The sequence below is a fragment of the Hippoglossus hippoglossus genome, chromosome 19, assembly GCF_009819705.1.
Source record: "Hippoglossus hippoglossus isolate fHipHip1 chromosome 19, fHipHip1.pri, whole genome shotgun sequence".
Taxonomy (NCBI): Eukaryota; Metazoa; Chordata; class Actinopteri; order Pleuronectiformes; family Pleuronectidae; genus Hippoglossus; species Hippoglossus hippoglossus.
Window position 1 is genome coordinate 11,702,229 of NC_047169.1, and position 18,480 is coordinate 11,720,708.

The window sequence follows — 18,480 nt, forward strand, 5'->3', positions numbered from 1 at the left end:
TTCAACCATGATTAACATGCCAAGACACAATAAAAAGTAAAATGGTAAGAGTTTTTAATTGAGACTTAAAGAAAGATTTCCAGCAGAACATAAACAGATATGACTTCACACATTAGGTAAAGCAATGCATCCATTCAAATCTGTCTGCACTGAAATATAAATCTACACACAAAAGGAATTTGTTTTGAACCACGCCGATGTTTTCAGTTTGACTCGAGCCACAACGTGTACACAGTTTTAGCACTGAATTTAAGATGTCATTTCTGAGCCTACTGCTTCACATGCCGACGCTAATGTGGAAGTTTCCATTTATTCTCGATATTTTAAATAAAAAGGAAATTAAGCTAGAACTAAAATTTCGAAAACAAGAGAGACTGCCACCAATACAAACTAAAAACAAGCAGTTACTTCAACTGGCAAAACAACTGAACAGATTCCCTTCACAGCTGGCAGCACAAAAGAAAACTTGATTTGGACAATGAGTTATATTTCTTGCTAATACGACGAATTATAAACCCTTCATTTTGAATTTAGACCAAATACTGGAGACAAAGATGTGAACAAACATTCAAGAACTGCACTCAAAGCAGAGGGAGATTAAAACAAAAAAATATCAGGATTGGACGAGGCTGATCAGACCAAGACAATCAGTAGGCCCAAAATATATTTACAGACTGGTTCTGCATCAAAAGACCATCCCCCACTAATAATGAATGACGAATATGGATCGGTTCCGTTTTTACGATTTAATCCAGCAGTTCGTTAGCTCTTGTTTTCTGCATCCGTTGGAATCGGTGTTGGGGAGTTTAGAACAAGACATGGGACGTGTTGAACAGACAGCCACCAAATTACAGATGTACACTCCACTACGGACCGATAGCTAACCCCGCCATCCGAATGCAATCTGATATATCTGGATGCTAGACAAGTGACACTCTGTGCCGGCTGCATTAACTCTTAAAGCAAAGAAAGGAGGCAGGCAGGAGAACAAAGGGGTCAAGGCAAAGACTGTGTGTAACATTAGGTTACATTAACCAGAGGGACAGGAGGAGACTGTGTCGGTGGTGGATGGAGTCGGGTCTTCAGAGGTCCCCCATGTCCCTGTCGTCTGCTCGGCGGGAGTCCGACCGGCCGTTCATACCGTCCCTCCTGTCTCGCTCCCGTGACCCGTCTCTGGACACGCGCTCTCGGTCCCTGGAAGACCTGCGTGACCAGACCAGATGTTCAGAGAGGCAACACCAAGTCCTCATATAGTATCAAATCTTGCCTGTACACGCCTGTCACCAAACAAACCTACAAACTCAATGGTTTATTCTTATAAACAAGTAAAAGATTATTTGATAAAAAGGCTGCAACTGTGACTGAAAAAATAACACATCCAACTGCAATGGAGCTAAAGTCTGTGTGGGCTTGGTGTGAACTCAGTGGGCTTCGTTGTGTACAAACTTGTGTCTGGAGCTCTGCTCGTGGCTGTGACGGTGGCCTCGGCTGCGGGAGCGGGATCGGCTGCGATGCCGCCTCTTCCTCTCCCTGGAGCGGGAACGGCGCTTGTCTCGTGATGAGGAGCTTGAGCGCCGCCTCCTGCGGTCACGAGAACGGGACCTGATGAGAATGAGAGATAAACCCTGGGAGTTACAAACAGCACTTTTCATCAGAGCAACTCATTTCAAACGTGGACAGATGGTTAAGGCAATGCTCTCACCTCTTTTGCTCTCGGCTTCGTGATCTGGTACTAAGAAATAAGCAGAGAACAAAACCACACTTATGTAATAAAAAAAAAATACACTGAATACAACAAATGAAATTCCATTTAGAATTTTAAATGTCTGCACCCACCTCTTCTTCAGCTGTTCCTCTTTCTCCCTCTCTTCTCGTCTCTTTAAGCGTTCCTGGTTCCTTTGCTCCTGCTTGTCAACCACAGTTTTCTGATAAAATAAAACCAAACGACCCATTTAGAAGTTAAACATCTTTATCCAAACCTCTGTGTTTTGATGATCAGCCCAATGTCAATCACAGACATACAGGCAGAAATTTACCTTTAGTTGGTCCAGTTTTTCTCTGATCTGGATGAAGCCAAGGTGAAGCTTCCCACCAAAATGGTCTGCCAGGCGACGGTCGTTGTCATGGAGACCCAGGTAGGCAGAGCATACCTCGCACACCCGAAGCTTCTGCTGCTGAAAGCTGGAGGCTGGCATTGAGTTTCTGTACTCTTCCTGAGGAGACACAGACAGGAACAGACATTGAGTTCTCACAAGATTAATGTATTATGTTAAGAAACAATAGGCGCCACATTCCATTTCCTGCATTCCTCACCTCTGCATCCTTCTTCCTGGTGCGGACCTTCTCCACCTCCTGCAGAACCTTCTGGGCCTCGTCCACGTTTCCCTCGGCTCCAAGCTGCTCAGCCTTGGCCAGGAGCTTTCCTATTTCCTCATTCAGCTCATGAACCTTCTCTGCCTACAACAACAGCCCAGAACAACACATTTTACATCTGGCTATTTCCTGCACAAAACATTTAACAGCAAATTGAACAGTGCATTAAAAAAAAAGACTATAAGTATGAAACTTAGGTGGAAATAAGTTTCACTCTTTCTTCTTAAAACTCTGTTTGCTCACCTTTGCTGCCACCTCAGCACTGATCTCTTCCTGGGTCTCAGCGAGGCGCTTCTTGGCGAGTTCTGTCCTCCGGTCACAGTCGGCAATGAATGACTCCAGGTGGTCCACCGCCTTTCAGAATGAGAAAACTTTCACAGAACGACACTCAGACAGGAAGGCAGCGCGGATTCTTACTTTATAACAAATTTTAAACTATGGGTTATAAATGATGTGCTGATATACATCATATACATGTATAATTCATGTGTATTTTGTGTCCCTGAAGGGGTCACAAGACCAGTATTATCACTTCTCTTCCCTGAGGCTCAGTTTATCATATCTTTTACGGCCTTGGTTGCTCATGGCAACTGCTAATGGGAAATGGGCAAGCTCAACTGTATGTATTATCTTTCCATCTGTTGACTCACTCCATCTCAGCTTACTTGCTTGCTTTTAGGGCGTAATGAATAATACTTCATACAGACCCAGAGAAGAAAAAATTCACATCCTCCACAATATAGATCTGTTAATCCGACATCTTGAGGTAGTGAGAACTGGGATGTGTTGTACGACATTTACAACAGCAAAAAATATCTGGTGATAGCAAGTAGCTCCTCTATCAGTAAGAATGCTGTACAACCTATTTCTCCACAAAAGCAATATGAAATTGACAGTTTTACCGTCAGCATACATGTATTATTAATAGTAGGACATCACTTACATCTAGCTCAAAGAACAGATCTCTGTCCTTGGAGGCAATTTCATAATCTGCCCGAAGTGCGAGGTCATGGATCTTCGTGCACTCTCCCAGGTCCATGCGCTATCAGCAAGACATAAGCACACATGTCACACACACATGAAAATATAAATGAGTGATGTTAATAATTAAATCATGGTGCATAAACTGTTTTACTTCCTCTTTACAGTAATTTACTGTAAGGAGAATTAATATCCTGTGAGGAGTCAAATGTGCTTTTAAATATTACAGCATCTTAAAATATACATATTTGTACAGTATGTGGAAGCGCAAACCAGAAATGCAGTCAACTCACAGTTCCGGACAGGATGTCATGTGGACAGCAGTTGAGAAGATGACTTTTGCAGACTCGCTCGTCACCGAACTTGACCCTCTGCCTCGTCTCATCGCCTGAAATAATCCAGAAAACCACCAGTGAGAAAGACCTCACATACTTGGTAGCAGGTGCGAGGTTTCCAATGGTTTAGTACATATTACTATACTGCAGTAAAAGAAATTCTGCATATGTTTGTCAATATACCTGCAATTGTGTGAAAAACCAATTCTTAGATATCTGAAGTTTCAAATATACTTTATTAGTGCAACATTATATTTACCTGCAACTAATGAACTGTTTCTAGTGGACTACGTTTACTTATGTGACAATGCAGAAAGTAGACGTGGTTCTGTGTTTTTACCTCACCTCTGTGTTTACCTTACCCACACCTTGATAAAAATGTGGAAATATTAGAGCCTCTGTTCAGTTTAACTTGTGATCAGGCTCAACGTTCACTATGAATGTGGAGCAACAAAAGATGAAGCCAAGAAGGACACAATGTTACATTTCTTTCCTAGAACTCATTTGGATTACCATGACTTTGTAGCATTTCTATTACATATACACACATGAGTTGGAAATTGGACTATACAAGAAAGCCTGCTACTAAGACTGTGACAGTAAAATGTAAACATGTCAGACAAATATTCCAGCAAAGACCTTTACAAATATTAAAAACAAAAAAGAAAAAAAAGACACAAAAGAAATCCAAGGGAAAAAATGGGTTTATACACACTGCGATTTGCACCACATACTGTACCCTTCTGCATCTTCAAGACCTCAGCTGCAGAATTTTAAACCCGCTGTAGAAAAGTATAAATGGGAACAGTTTTCTTGCCCATACCTGTAGTAAGAAGTTGGGAGTCATACACAAGTCAGATCGAAAATGATGTGTGCAAAGTTTTAGTTTTGACTGAATGCAAAAGTTGCCTTCTGAAAAACAAGACGTCGAATCGGAATTTGAGAACTTCTCCTTTTGGCTTCAGTGCAACCAGGCGTCTGGTTGTATAGTTCTACTCCAAATTGTTATTCTAGTGCCACTAAAGATTAACCCATTTGTGTGATTACAAAATGGCTACAATAACTTCCGGAAGGCAAACAAATTGTTTGGATATTCATCATAACAGCTTTAAAAATTATGTGTGACTCACGGCTCGATGAACATGAGGCTTTTCTGCAACTCCTTTGCAGATTGATGTAGGCTGGCAAAGATACACTGAACCTTAATGAATAAAATAAAGGGGCCACAATTGTTCAGTTTGTATGCAACAAATGTATGGGAAGAATTTGATATCAATGTCATCACACATACACCCACAAACTCACAACACAAAGCAACTCTTACAGTACAAATCGAGTTAACAATTTGTTAAAAGATAATCTAAAAGGGCTGCAGTTTTATTCTATCGTCAGGATGAATCAGCTTTTATTAAATAACATGACAGCAGCAAGCCGTCATGTTCTGCTACAGGAAATCAGACTTGACAGCCGATTCATCTTTTAATGTTTGCATCCAAATGGCAGAACGATAATACTAAAATTATATATTAGCATTAAGAGATAAGAGATTTGCACTTGTCATTTGCACTACATTGGTTGGATCTCATAGACACAAGTTTTAAATTATTGATATTATTTTTTATAAATTCTACGCAACAATGCAATCTGAAGCAGATGGAAAAAATATGAAGACACGGCTATGATCTAATTTTTACACAATTTTAAGTAAAAACAATTCCATTTTAAGTTACTTTTACCTTGTGTACCATGAGTATGTTCTACAACATTATAAATATTGTACTTTCAGTCCCTACAATCTTCTCACAGATGCACACATTACTGATGTGGTTTAGATTTTTAATATAAAACATGCAATCAACTGAAAATATATGATACAATACACTGTTATATTCAACAAAATAAAAGCACTGACATTAAAATTCTTCCAGCACCTTGATGTTGTACCTCACATGGTTATAACATTACACAAAAAGGGAGCATTGCAGTGCATAATAAATGTTTTTACTTATAATTAAAAAATTGAGTGAGATTATGAATGCAGGTCTAGATCTTGAATAATTTTGGATTATTGGATGTTTTACTAAAATGGACCGGGGGCCCTATAGATGATATTAAATTATACAACTTAAAATAATAATTTAGACATTTTCATTCTTTCATATAGTTTATTTCCTTCATGCAAATATCATGTATATGAACAATTACTATGCTTTACGTGTGCTGCCTTGGAAATGAATGATCTAATTGGTTGCTGTGTATCGTTCAGTGGCGCTAAGCAGCAAAGGTTTCATAACTTAAACAGTAAACATTAGCATTTGCTAACTTAGCGACGAGCTACGTTTAAGGTTTAGTTTCATAGTGACAAAAGCGAAACTAAAATATCTCTAAATTCGTGGATGCAAACATTAAAGTCTAGTGTTAATCCGTTAAAGCGTATCGAGTCTAACTGTGCGGTATTGAACGCAGCCCTCTTTAGTACATCCATTCATGCAGGTCTGTCCATCACACGACAACAGCAGCCAGCCTCAGCGGTGGCTCCATCTTGGCTATGCTAGCTCGGCTAGCATGCTACTGCAACTCACCATCCCTCGCTGTCCCCATCAGCTGGTCGAGCAGAGCCCGCATTTGAGCCTGGGCAGACATCGCTGGGCCTTCCGTCGACGGCGCTATGTACAGGTTAGAAAACAGAGAGCGGCTCCTCGGCGTGTGGCTCAGGTGAAGTATGATAATGTGTTCGTCCAAGCATCACCTCTCGCAGCTTTTCTCGAGTTCGTGGATTCGTCTGTTTCCGTTTCACACAAGGGAAGTGACGAAACAACCAGTGGTTCCGGTGTTCTGCCGAGTTCAGCATGCCCGCCGAGAATGGCATGCACCTCCCGGGAGTGCGCACAGCTAAAGAACTATATAATCTCGTTTGTTGGTGTTTTTTTTAAATGATGATAATGTTGATCATGAATCTAAAAAAATCTAAAAAAAATTTAGAGTCATCAGTGATTTATGAGACTCAGTTGAAGACGCATCTCCTCGCGGGACGTTGCCAAACTGCCCAACTCAATCAAATTAAGCCTGTTTTAATGTCGTTATTTGTGTTGAAGAGCTGAATGTGAGACTCGATCTGCAGAACTGCTGCCATGTAATGCATACACGGCTATTTCTGCATTATTGACCTGACATCTATACAGTCAAAGATCTAACAAGACTGTTTTGACTCAACATTGAGAACTTCACACATGTAATCTTTTCCTGGCTGAAAAAACAGAGGGATATAAATACAGGTCCAAAATCTGCTTTTCCAAATAATGCATCCTCCTCCCAGGTCTCTTTTCAGACACTTTGTGGTCAAACACTGACACCAGCTGATATTTTGTTGTGTTTTTACTTTACATTGGGAATTTCACACATCTAACTCAGCAATGAATCAAATACACAACTGTCAAATAATGCATTCACAGTCCAACTTTATTTCTAGAGATCTATAAACACAATGCTTTTTTTAGACGTTTGACTCGATTGTAAAGTGTCAGGTCAATAATGCTGAAATACCTGTGAATACATTACATGTCAGCCGTTCTGCAGATGGAGTCTCACATTCAGCTCTTCAGCACGAAATAAAGACACTTAAATCAGGTTTGATTTGACAGTTTGGGACTTTTCCACATTTGAAAGTCTAATACTGAGTCTAATAAATCATTGATGACTCTAAACATTCATGAACATTATCATCATTAATAAACACCAACAAACGAGATTATACAGTATTTAGTTGCCATAGAGACGATCACGACAGGAAGCGTCTTTCCTCTGCAGCTGTGCGCGCTCCCGCGAGGTGCACGCGATTCTCCGCGCGCGCAGGCGGAACTCGTCACGACACCGGTTAGCAAACGTCAGGGTGAGGGGCGGGCCATAGGTCTGAAACTGACCAATCGTTGGAGCACAAGTGAAGTGACCAATCAAAGCTTCTTCAACTAAATTCTGGATCCTCACGCTGTTTTCCCTGAGTTTGACCTGACAGGCAGCAGCTGGTCCCAGAAGGTGAGTCCCTCTCACTCAGTGTTAGAACTAGGTTTAGGTAACAGGAGGTTTTTGTTATAGGTTGTGTCGTAGATGAGGTTTTGGTCCTTTTAATGTCACTTTAACGGAGGACAGAGCGCCACCTGGCCGACAAATGGAACCGGTTCAGACCCGTGTGTGCTTTGTTTACTTAGGTTGACAGGCCTCAGCGTGTGTGTGTGTGTGTGTGTTAGCGCCGCTGATCACAGGACGACGCAGAGGGAATAAGTAAGAACAAACTTTTCTTCAGCCTCTTCTCATTCTTCTCTCAGCTTCACATACCTTGTTTGACCAAGTTCTGAACCAACCGGGTGTGAACTGCGAACTTTAGCTGGCTAACGAAGATAGCTGCACCCAAAAGTAAACCCTCTTCCTGGGGCTACTCGGCTAACCTGGCACGTTGTGTGTTCACTTGGGGACATTTGGCAGCGGAACTTCAACTTAAATACACACGTTCAAGTTTTTAATCTACAAGCCACTAGTTCCCGCAAGAATCCCACATGGAGCAATGTGCCCGTGGCTGCAGAGCAAATACCAGGGTGTGTTAGCTGCTGATTATTCATCATGGGTTTGTTGTTGTCGTGCGGAGAAATCTCTGGAGTGCCGAGCGGGCACCGTCTGAATAGGCCCAGGTCCACAAAGGTTGATGCAGCAGAAACAGCTGGACTCTGCTGCCTTCACTGTATGTTCCTGTGCTACATCTGTGAATGCCTGCAGGCCTGTCTCTTTTGATTGCTGGTTATTTCGACCCATGCACGTTTTTAAGTTTACTCCATATTGTGACAGATCAGATGCAAGGGCCTGTCGTGACAGGTAGCTCGTGCATTTTGTTGCCTTTGTTGTCACACCGTTTAAATGCATCTGCCTTTGATGTCACTCATGGCATACGTGAATCACCATTTGGAGTTGGATTTCAATGTCGGGGCTTACGGGCACTTGGATGACACGTCTGAAAAAGTTCAAGAGTAATGCTGAACCGTATATTAGTTAAAAAAAAGACTGGAGTTATTAAAAACCTGTGTTTTTCTCCAGCGAGGAAACTTTTAAAATATAAATGCAAGGCAAGTTTATTTGTATCGCACAAATTCAATTCAAAGTGCTTTACATAAAATACAAAAGGCATCATGACAAATTGTAGAAAGCCACATAAGACAATACAAAAAAAGAAGCATGACGATTTGTAAAGTTACATGGTGTTGCTTTACAGTTAACTCTTTCCTGTGTTAGGTGGATCAGTGGCCCAGTAATGCATTGAGGCGACGATGGAGACCACAGACCATGCCACTGAGGGTGACCCTCTGAAGAGAGGAGAGGAAGCAACAGAGCTGAAGAAGAAGAGTTGTAAGGAAGTGCTGGGTTTGGCCAAACTGACCCACTGGCGAACTGCGGTCTTCTTCTTCTCCCTGTTCCTCTGCCTCACCATCGTGTTTGCCTTCTCCTTCGTCCTCCCCTGTCCCGTCAGACCGCAGTATCTCGTTTCCTGGAACAGGACTTTCCCTGAAGCAGGTGTGTGTTTGGATGGTGTGCATTTCGCTGCGCGGCAGTGTCTAGAATGTGGGGCTGATTTGTTCTCTCTCTGCCACAGCAACGTTTGATTTCTTAGCCATTGAAGCTGCGAGTAGCGACAAGGTGCTGGACGTCCTGTTTGTGCTCAAGACGAGAGAATGCGGTGTGAACAACACCTGTGCTGATGCAGGTATGAATGAAATCACGAGGTTGTTGCTCAAACTACATGTTCCTACTTTGAAATGTTGTTTTGTGTAGTTCATTTACACTGTGTGTGTTTTCCAGGTCTGCCTTCGCCATGCGTGTTTGTGTTGGCAGTGGATGGGACAGATGGAGAGACCCTGTGGGAGCGTCCACTCCATCCTGAGTTCCACTGGGCCCAGTGCGGTCTGGAGGAAAATACAGGCAGAACCTGGGACTGCCTGCTCTCCCACTCTGACCAGATCACTGCTGTTGACAAACACTCTGGTTTGTGACTCACCACTCTGTCTCTTTGTAAAGGATACTATAAATTACATAACATTTTCGATTTCTATCCCCACTAATTTATAGTAATATTATTCATTTTATGATATATAATAAGTTGTCTTTTCACTTCATTAAATTAGTTGGTAATTCTTTAAAAGAGCCATGAAATATTTAACTACCTATGTATAAATCTTTTTATATGAATATTGCAAATTGTTCTAAAGTTATGTGTTTTTGTGAACATTGTTTATTTATTGCATTCACCACAGCGTCCACAGGTCAGATTCATAATAATAAGTGCAGTTACTGCCAAAAGGTAACTTTACAGTGGTGTGTTTGTGTACAGGTGAAATAAAGTGGCAGCAGCCTCAGCTCTCTGGTCTGCACAGCACTGTGCCTGTTCTCAGTATCCCAGATCTGGATGGGGACAAGGTCAATGACGTGGCTCTGGTGGGATCGGACAACACACAGGTGAAAATCAGCAGGGTTGTTTATTACAGTGACATTTAATTGCTTCTTTTTGTAACAGAGGCATCAACGTCTGTCCCGGGTGATCTAATCCCAAGTGGACAGCTCCGAGTACATCGGTTCACACCTGGGATTAGAATGAGTCTCCACATGTGTCTTGGATCTCAAATGCATCCTCAGTGCATCTTAAGTGCGTTCACACCTGTACTTAAAGGCTGACCACTTGTGATTCGATCCCCTGAGATGAATGTTAATACTGAACAGGGCCTCACAGTGCAAATATTAAGTTACATTATGATTCTTTGTGTTTTGAATTTGTGTAGTTTTGCATTTTACTTGGTGATAATGTACTGATTCATTTCTCAAATATGCAAATAACAAGCTTTGGCAGTGAAACCATCTGTCAATGTTGCACTCAAACAGAATCCAGCCAGTCTCATTGTTTCCCATCATACCTGCAGACTCAGCTGGCGTTCCTCTCAGGGAAGACGGGCGACCAGATCGGCTCCACGGTGTCTCTGAACTCCACAGAGGCGCATCTTCTCCATCGCACCAAAGAGGGTTCTCACTATGTGCTGCTCCAAACAGGTTTGTATAAGAAAACAGCGGGGGCAATCCCAACAGGTTACTACTGCATATCTGTATTCAGACCAGTCAAGTTATGGAAGACGTAGTGATTTCAGTTAAGGTGCTCCTTAGAACTAAAACAGAAAATAACCTGAAGTCATAAGAGATTTAAAAACAATTATCTTAATTTATTTAACACACTTGGATGAACTTCACTCTTGATTCAAATCAATTCAAAACAACTTTATTTGTCCCTGGAGGGCAACTCAAGGGCACATAGAGCATGTAAAAAAAAAAAAGTGCAGTAACCTCAAATTAAAGAGTAAGGGTAGTGTATGTGAATGTAAAAGGAAGGTGAACAGGATAACGGCTGTGATGACAGATTTTTAAGAAGGTATTTAAATACTGGATGATAAATACTGAATGATTAACGTGATAAAAGTGCATTGAGGTCAGTAATGCAGGTTGTAAAATGATATACAGTTAAAGTAAACAAGAATATATATATATATATATATATATACACACACAGAACCAGGTAGCAGCAGCTGAATCAATACTGTAGCGTATGAAAATATATATGCAGCAAATAAATATATAAACAGATAATGAGCAGTTAATGTGAATATTGATATGAAGAATATATGTACAGGATCGATAGCACATTTTAGCTTATGAATAAATATGAGATGGGTGAGTAGAGATGAGTGAGTATGATGTAATTGTGTATTCATTCAGACACTGGCTTGTATGGACTTGCACTATGGAGGATTGCTGCCAAGGCTAAAGAAGGGATTGAGGTCCGCTTAAAGAAGGATAAACACTGGGAGAAAAACGCTAGCAGTGCAACCGGCCTTGTACCCATCTACGAGTGAGAGGAGCCCTCCATTCTACTCTTACTTCACTGAACAACCTGAAATCATTGTGGCTTCCGCCAGAGACTGTGGCTGATATTTCTTTTCCACTCTGTAGGTCTGACTCAGTGAGTCAAGTGGTCAGAAAAGAAGAAAGAGGTGATCCACCAAACCTGCTGCTTGTGACCAGCACGGACGTGGTGTTGCTAAATGGAAAAACTCGGAAACTACTGTGGAGATTCAATACCAGCTCAGTCCTCAGGTATCACGTCTGTCTGTTTTTTTTATTTCACACACAAATTAGAGCTTAAACAATTTGTAGAAGAATGGAGGAAAAAAAAAAAATTAGGGAGGAAAAAAAATAATAACTATAAATGTTTTGGTTATGGGCCTAAAATGAATATTGCACTAACAGATAAACATATAATTTAGTAATTGGAAAGCTTTGTCAATGACATTTTTCTGACTTATGTTATGCTGCCAGGTAATCATTTTAAATAATAGTTATAAACTCTATGTTAAGAATAAAGTTGCAGAAATAACTAAACTGATAAAAACCACACAACCCAAAGCCAGAATCTTAAAACCTGTTGAAGAAATTGAGTAATTTGTAATATCAGCAATCCTCTAAAACTCCTGTAGATGCATTATGTTCATTAGTTTTGTAATTAAACTACTTACTTTTATTAACGTCAATGTTTCTCCCCTGTGTTCTCATTCATCCAGCGAGCCCTCCTTTGGTCACTTTAACAAAGACGATGTACTTGATGTTGTGGTTGAGGAGGATGTTGGCAACTACACAAAGAGGGTGAGTTGGGTTTAAAATGTTCAAACACTGTTGTGATGTCTACATTATCTCCACTTCCTCTCATGCAGTGTTTGATTTGAATCATACTTTAACCGCACTACTTTCTGTTTTATATGTAGATAGTAATTCTTGACGGGAAGTCCGGCGTTGTGCTGTGGCAAGTCAGTCTTTTGTCTTGTCCGAATTCACCGAGGCCCACCGCAATACACACCACCAACTCTGTTTCAGTCTTTGTGTTTTGGGGCATGATGCCCACAGCGACCAACTCGTCTGTGAGTACACTGCCTTAATGGAAAAGATGTATGTTACAGATTTGTTACAGGAACACAAACCTTCTCAGATTCACAAAACACTGATATGACTCAAATATTTCCTTCCAGATCCCTTTAATGAGTGACCGCCACTCTTACTTGCTGCTCCCTCTTTATTCTCAAGTTCTTCTCGAGTCCACCAATGTCCTGGACCACATCATAACATTTAAAGGTACCCATTAATTTATGCTATAAAATCACATCTTAACGTAACGACAACAATGTGCTCGGAGGGATAAAGAAAACTCTTTCTAAATCTGTGATCTTCTCCCAGCCACTCTGTTGGAGCGTGGGCGCCACGCTGCCTACTTCCTGCTGACCGGTCAGGAGGCGGAGGGGGATGAAGACACTGTAGTCCTCAGAAAGCGAAAGCTGAAGCAGGATGTCCCACACAGCAAAGTGCTGCGTATTGGCAGCGGAGGAGAGTCGGAGAGCAACGAGGACATTATAGAGGCGTTCCAACGACTCCGCTTCAGTGAAGAGTGAAAGGACCGACTGTGACGTGTTCAGAGATTCCTCAGTGTTTGAACCAGTCGGTCACAGGTGACTGTATGATGGCTTTATAAACCAAAGTGTGTACACTAGTTACAACTTTCCTACTGCTGACGACAAAAAGATTCCTTCAAACTGAGCATTACCTTCAGACTTGACTGTAAACATACAATCATGAGTTAGATTTGATCTCATGTCCAAAGAGCTACTTGTTCTCTGACTCCTTCACTGTGCACAGACGCCGTTTTCCTGCTGATGAATCAAGAGGGGACCTGCCTCGTGTATCGTGTCTGACATTTCAATGCATTGCTCTTTTTTTTAACGGCTGAGTCTGGGTTATTGTTTGGATCTATGCAACTGTATGTGACACTGTGCTTCAAAGGAAGCAGACGCACTCTGCCAAAGGTGGCTTTTTCAAATTATTGTTACAACCTTTTAAGAAGCCACAATGATGGGGCTATTGTTCTTTAGTTGAATTTAATCATTTACCTGCACAGTGAAACGGATAGTTGTGCGGAAAAACTTGAAATCCATTAACCTTAAAGTACTGCCATTACATGTTTTTATCATATTCTATTTGCAAAAGTATGAGAGGGCCGGCTTTTAGTCATTGGTACTGTTGTCAATAACCAAGACGTGTGTTATTTACTTAATCCAAGATGCTGTAAGGGTGAGTCAAAGGATCACCTACTGAGTTACTGCTGTGGTTTTACTGCTCCGTATGAAGCGGTTTCTTTTCTTAGTGATTTATAGGAGTTAGAGTTTCTGGTTTATGTTTTACATTAATATATTGAACCTGTTGGGCAGGTCTGTGTTGGAGCTGGCTGTTCTTTCTGTCTTGATAAGCTTGAATCTGAGCAAGTCTTAAAAGAAGTGATAGACGGTAAACACATTGTATTTATGTAGCCCTGACACATTCATACAGCACTTCTATATGCAGCGCTTCTTCTATCCCACAGTTCATACACTGTTGCTAAAGGCCTCAGGGGCAATTTGGGGATCAGTGTCTTGCCCAAGGTCACTCGTACATGCAGAGTGGAGGTGCCGGGGATCGAACAATGTCGTCTCATAGCAGACACTGAATGGATAAAAATAAATGGGTTTGCTCTCTCTCAAACATTAAATCGCCAATCCCTACAAGAATGTATCGACCATGAGGTCTTAGAGAAGAGATTTTCATAGAGTGACAGAGTTTTTATAAACCTCCAGTCAAGATAACACAAATGATGTTGAACGTTATGCGACCCTTTACTAACACAGTAAACAGTTTAAAGTTAAATCTTAAGGCTTATCTTTTAGCCCCCAAATGTTAGGTGAGGTTTAAAAAAATTGGCATGACGGTGAGTTGGAGGCTAAATATGCACATTTTTGTAGCGATGGAAGCTGACCTTGTCGCAAAAAAAATCAAAATCCTGCTGATATTGGCCAGTGACCATACATATATATTTTTATGCCTACATATATACAATGTAATGTGATATATTTTTGTCCAGCAATGAGCAGTGTAATAAACGTGTCAAACCAAATAAAAAAACAATTTAAATGAATTTACAGTACTTTTGGAAATTATTTTTGAATCAGAAGCAGTTGCTGATTTATTGAATCTCTAACTTTTGCCTTTGATGTTTTGTACCAATAAAATCCTGCCCAGTCACAACATACAAAAGAAAACTCTGTCGCCCCCTGGTGTTGTAGTATAGACACTGCATGATGAGTAGCACTACATGGCATGCGCGCAACAGCCTGCCTGACTTCCACTCGGTCCATTGTCACACTGAGGCTAGTCACGTAGTACAGGGGTTGAACCCTGAACAGTGGCGGCGCGTCATTTTATCACCGTGACGCACAATCACCGACAGGCTCCTGCCCTCCTGAGTTATCTCGGAATGGAGAAGTCGGTCCTTGTAGGGAAGTGGGTCGGATCGGGAAACACTTTGAAAGTCCATAGTAATATTCAGGAAACCGGTTCAAAGCAGGAAAAGGCGCGCACGGGTGGCGCGCTGCAGGAGAACTGCACAGACGCATTTTACATCATCTGATCAGTGTGGTGGTTTTAGGAAACAGGACAAGATGGTGAATATCCCTTATACATTGGGATTAAAGTGGAGCAGAGCAGCCCACCTCCTCCTGCGCGCTCCTCTGTCCTCAGATAACACCTGACAGGACGCACCCCCACGTGTCCCGGCTAACGCGATTCCTAGACAGCGAGTTCCTGGTTTGAATAAACGAGCATTTCTTTTTATTATTCTCCCATGTGACGTCCTCAGCTGAGCACAGACACAAAATGAAGTCCACAGACAGAGGGAGACGCCAGAAACCGAACCACCTGAGATACTTTAAATTCTCTGCGTAAACATCTGGTAATGATTAACACGTTCACCGAATACTTCCGCGTTGAGAATAAATGAGGATAAACACGATTAAAACATCCCCACGCTGCTGCTGGGGGGGGTCTCCATCCACGAGGCTGCCTCCCCTGTACCCTCACATCCATAAGCAGCAAACCCACGCGCGCGTATGTGCACTCTGATCAGTGTGTGTGTCACTTCAATGTGACCTGGGTCCGCCATACCGTTATGATTCCACTGCACGGCTGCCGCAGCTCCAGAGCGGAGCGCGCGCGCGGCACTGTGCGCACACGGCTTCTAATCCAAGGACGCAGGGAGCTCGAACCAGCGACTCAAGCGACCACACAGGTAACGTGCACCTGCTCGGCTTCACATTTTTAACGCCTAGGTCCCACCACACTCACAGAACGTGTACTTTGAAGGCTGCGTGAATACATTAATGAGAGAATAACAAGAATAACTTGAGGCTGAGCCCACGCACGCGTCGGAGTATTCAAGTTCCGCATGTACATTTTTTTCACGCACACGCTTTGAATGACCTCAATTATTATTCACCTTGATATGATAAATTAGACAAATAGTTGTACGTGTGCTGTGTGATATAGAAAGAGAAACTGGGTTGTGTTATAGGAGGAAATGAGCGCAAAGGCCTGGTGACGAGGCTCTACTGAAAACCTGTTTGGCAATATCCTTACGCGTATTTTTTATCTGACCCATTTCCTCGAATCTTCTGGTGAGGCGGCTGCCATTAGACGTCTGACGGATAGCTGACAGCACATACAGTGTTGTGTTGATCCATGTATTTTCTCTATCAAATGAAAATTTGTTGATATATATATATATATGTTATTCGCATGCAGTCGCCCTAAATCTTCTCCCCAAAATAAGCCTCTGCAGAGCCGCCGCTTGTGCCCGGTCACACCTGAGCTGCAGCTCCTCAGCCGCTCTGTCTCTGAGTTAAAAACAAGCATTTGGCACGATTTAAGAAGTGAGCCTTGGTTTGCGAGGTCTAGGTGCTGGCGGGAAAAAAGGGGTCTTGGTAGTGCACAAACTGATGATCCTCTCTCGACAGAGGTGACCATGGCCGAGGACATCAAAACCAAACTGGAGAACTATCGCACTGCTCCATTCGATGCCAGGTTCCCCAACCAGAACCAGACCAAGAACTGCTGGTCCAACTACCTGGGTAAGACTGCTTGTTGTGCTCCTGAAGGTCAAAGCTGTCACTTCTGGTTCCACACCACTGAAATACTGATCTAAGAATATATTAAAACTGTGGAAACATGCTGTGCTATAAAAATAATCAAATATCCTATACCTTCCATCTGAGTCAGTTGTGTGGAGCTAACGCAGTTTACCCGAGGTCTTTCAAAAGGTGTTGACCTCCGACCTCTGACCTGGAGCTAATCCAGATTGAGGACGCTGACTTGACCCTTCCCCCTTGAAACAAAAAATGTGGAGTGAATCCATGGTCCTCTTCTATTTCTATATTCATTGTTATTGTTTCTCTATTAATAGACTATCACCGCTGCCAGAAATCTCTGGAGGCTAAAGGACAAGACCCCATGCCCTGTGATTGGTACAAGAGGGTCTACAAATCCCTCTGCCCCATGTCCTGGGTAAATAACACTTTTTCACATCTCAACAGTTCAATGGGATAGTTTGAGAAAATCACACAGACAAGTACTGGCAGAGTATACATGCCCCGGGAAAACAACTTTATCGTTCCGCGCATTCCTGTGAGTCTCTGCTCAGGAACGGGAATCCAAACAAAATGAAGTGATTCAGTCCAAATTTAGAGATTGGAGTTCCCCCTTGAAATAGTTCTCAGCTGAAAAAAGAGTATTCTAAGTGGCTTTAAGGAATAATTGAAACTATTTACTGTTGAGCATCAGATACTCTAAGCTGACAAAAATGTCTTGGATTTGTTAGACAGCATCACTTGTAGAACGAAGTATGAGGAAGTATTGAAGTGTTAGGGTACGGGAGAAGAAGAAAAATGAGACATTCTTTTTGCATTTCACGAATTAAGTCGAAGTGGATCAGAGGAATATAAATATATACCTTTTTTGCATTTTGATTATAAAGTTGAAATTTTTATTATAAACTGAAATACGAGCTGTCATGTTCTATCTTTTTGTTCTCGGCAAAATCTCCTAATAGACCTTAGACTGATTATTACATTGTGTTAATGTGCTAAAAGAGAAAGAATTTCCTTAATATTAAAGCATTTTATAGAGGCAGCCAGTTAGTAGTTTGAAATATATAAAAGTTGGACTTTAATATTAACATTTCAACTTTTTAATCGACATTTTGTTTTATTCTCAATATGCAAATATCTGAATTTTTATCCTACAGAAGACCCTAATACTTTTCTGTATATTTTCTATATGGGGTCTTAAACTAACACAACTGATAATAGGTTACATAGTGATATCACAGCACATTGTTATATCACATTTAGTCATGGAGTTTCCAACTTGTAAGAAGCCTTCTTGGAAGATTTAAAGTCTTTTACATATATATTTATGTCAAAAAGTAAGTTTCCCTCTGAACATCTTGTCCCTTCAGGTCCAGAAGTGGGACGACCAGAGAGAAGAGGGAACATTCCCAGGAAAAATCTGAATCTCCAAAAGATGTCGAATTGCAAAGATGTAATCTTCTCAGCTGAATGTTTGTGTATGTGGTGGGGAGACCACGTGGCTCCGTCACCACCTTTCCACTACTGGTGCTCTGACCCAGGAATATGCTGATACTAAATGGTTATTCCCCTCAAATCTCATGAAATGTACAGCGAATACTGAATTAAAATATCTCAGGATATATTTATGGACCTCCGGTTGTCCCGTGTTTTTTTTCTTAACTCCACTAGAATACGACTAAGATACAGCAGCTGTGTCTCAATTCAGGGGCTGCATC

At 41.6% G+C, this 18,480-nt stretch overlaps 3 protein-coding genes across 10 annotated transcripts; 2 read left to right on the forward strand and 1 right to left on the reverse strand.

The window, feature by feature from the left end:
* Nucleotides 1-37: 37 nt before the first annotated feature.
* luc7l (LUC7-like (S. cerevisiae)) lies at nucleotides 38-6,524 on the reverse strand. 5 transcript variants are annotated; one of them, XM_034571597.1, is made up of 11 exons: nucleotides 6,272-6,482; nucleotides 4,820-4,890; nucleotides 3,648-4,471; nucleotides 3,317-3,415; nucleotides 2,617-2,727; nucleotides 2,314-2,457; nucleotides 2,037-2,213; nucleotides 1,837-1,925; nucleotides 1,703-1,732; nucleotides 1,447-1,602; nucleotides 38-1,203 (listed from the first exon to the last, which is right to left on the reverse strand). In XM_034571597.1, exons 4-11 carry the CDS (start codon nucleotides 3,410-3,412, stop codon nucleotides 1,083-1,085), a joined length of 924 nt encoding a protein of 307 aa, XP_034427488.1. In that variant the 5' UTR covers nucleotides 3,413-3,415; nucleotides 3,648-4,471; nucleotides 4,820-4,890; nucleotides 6,272-6,482; the 3' UTR covers nucleotides 38-1,082. The 5 variants fall into 5 exon arrangements, with proteins under 5 accessions (XP_034427488.1, XP_034427489.1, XP_034427487.1 ...); XM_034571598.1 differs by having other exon boundaries at nucleotides 3,648-3,742; nucleotides 6,272-6,478; XM_034571596.1 differs by having other exon boundaries at nucleotides 3,648-4,512; nucleotides 6,272-6,478.
* A 1,053-nt stretch (nucleotides 6,525-7,577) lies between these two features.
* fam234a (family with sequence similarity 234 member A) lies at nucleotides 7,578-14,760 on the forward strand. Of its 4 annotated transcripts, none has more exons than XM_034571591.1 (12): nucleotides 7,578-7,721; nucleotides 8,967-9,245; nucleotides 9,325-9,435; nucleotides 9,531-9,713; nucleotides 10,060-10,184; nucleotides 10,643-10,769; nucleotides 11,487-11,619; nucleotides 11,721-11,864; nucleotides 12,329-12,410; nucleotides 12,530-12,682; nucleotides 12,791-12,893; nucleotides 12,996-14,760. In XM_034571591.1, exons 2-12 carry the CDS (start codon nucleotides 9,002-9,004, stop codon nucleotides 13,205-13,207), a joined length of 1,617 nt encoding a protein of 538 aa, XP_034427482.1. In that variant the 5' UTR covers nucleotides 7,578-7,721; nucleotides 8,967-9,001; the 3' UTR covers nucleotides 13,208-14,760. The 4 variants fall into 4 exon arrangements, with proteins under 4 accessions (XP_034427482.1, XP_034427481.1, XP_034427484.1 ...); XM_034571590.1 differs by having other exon boundaries at nucleotides 9,531-9,709; nucleotides 10,056-10,184; XM_034571593.1 differs by lacking the exon at nucleotides 7,578-7,721 and adding an exon at nucleotides 7,735-7,967.
* A 1,000-nt stretch (nucleotides 14,761-15,760) lies between these two features.
* Nucleotides 15,761-18,394, forward strand: LOC117753475 (cytochrome c oxidase subunit 6B1). Its single transcript, XM_034571600.1, has 4 exons — nucleotides 15,761-15,909; nucleotides 16,634-16,747; nucleotides 17,080-17,180; nucleotides 18,133-18,394. Exons 2-4 carry the CDS (start codon nucleotides 16,642-16,644, stop codon nucleotides 18,184-18,186), a joined length of 261 nt encoding a protein of 86 aa, XP_034427491.1. The 5' UTR covers nucleotides 15,761-15,909; nucleotides 16,634-16,641; the 3' UTR covers nucleotides 18,187-18,394.
* The last annotated feature ends 86 nt before the right edge of the window (nucleotides 18,395-18,480 follow it).

What these genes read in the sequence shown, in the direction of transcription:
- LOC117753475 (XM_034571600.1), top strand. Translation starts at nt 16,642, where the DNA reads ATGGCCGAGGACATCAAAACCAAACTGGAGAACTATCGCACTGCTCCA. An exon ending in CTGCTGGTCCAACTACCTGG is followed by an intron (nt 16,748 to 17,079) that starts GTAAGACTGCTT and finishes CTCTATTAATAG; the next exon opens with ACTATCACCGCTGCCAGAAA. An exon ending in CCCTCTGCCCCATGTCCTGG is followed by an intron (nt 17,181 to 18,132) that starts GTAAATAACACT and finishes TTGTCCCTTCAG; the next exon opens with GTCCAGAAGTGGGACGACCA.
- luc7l (XM_034571594.1), bottom strand. Translation starts at nt 6,332, where the DNA reads ATGTCTGCCCAGGCTCAAATGCGGGCTCTGCTCGACCAGCTGATGGGG. An exon ending in CCAGGAAGAAGGATGCAGAG is followed by an intron (nt 2,214 to 2,313) that starts GTGAGGAATGCA and finishes GTGTCTCCTCAG; the next exon opens with GAAGAGTACAGAAACTCAAT. An exon ending in CGAAGCCGAGAGCAAAAGAG is followed by an intron (nt 1,603 to 1,702) that starts GTGAGAGCATTG and finishes CATTCTCATCAG; the next exon opens with GTCCCGTTCTCGTGACCGCA.
- fam234a (XM_034571591.1), top strand. Translation starts at nt 9,002, where the DNA reads ATGGAGACCACAGACCATGCCACTGAGGGTGACCCTCTGAAGAGAGGA. An exon ending in TGGGATCGGACAACACACAG is followed by an intron (nt 10,185 to 10,642) that starts GTGAAAATCAGC and finishes TCATACCTGCAG; the next exon opens with ACTCAGCTGGCGTTCCTCTC. An exon ending in TTGGCAACTACACAAAGAGG is followed by an intron (nt 12,411 to 12,529) that starts GTGAGTTGGGTT and finishes TTTTATATGTAG; the next exon opens with ATAGTAATTCTTGACGGGAA.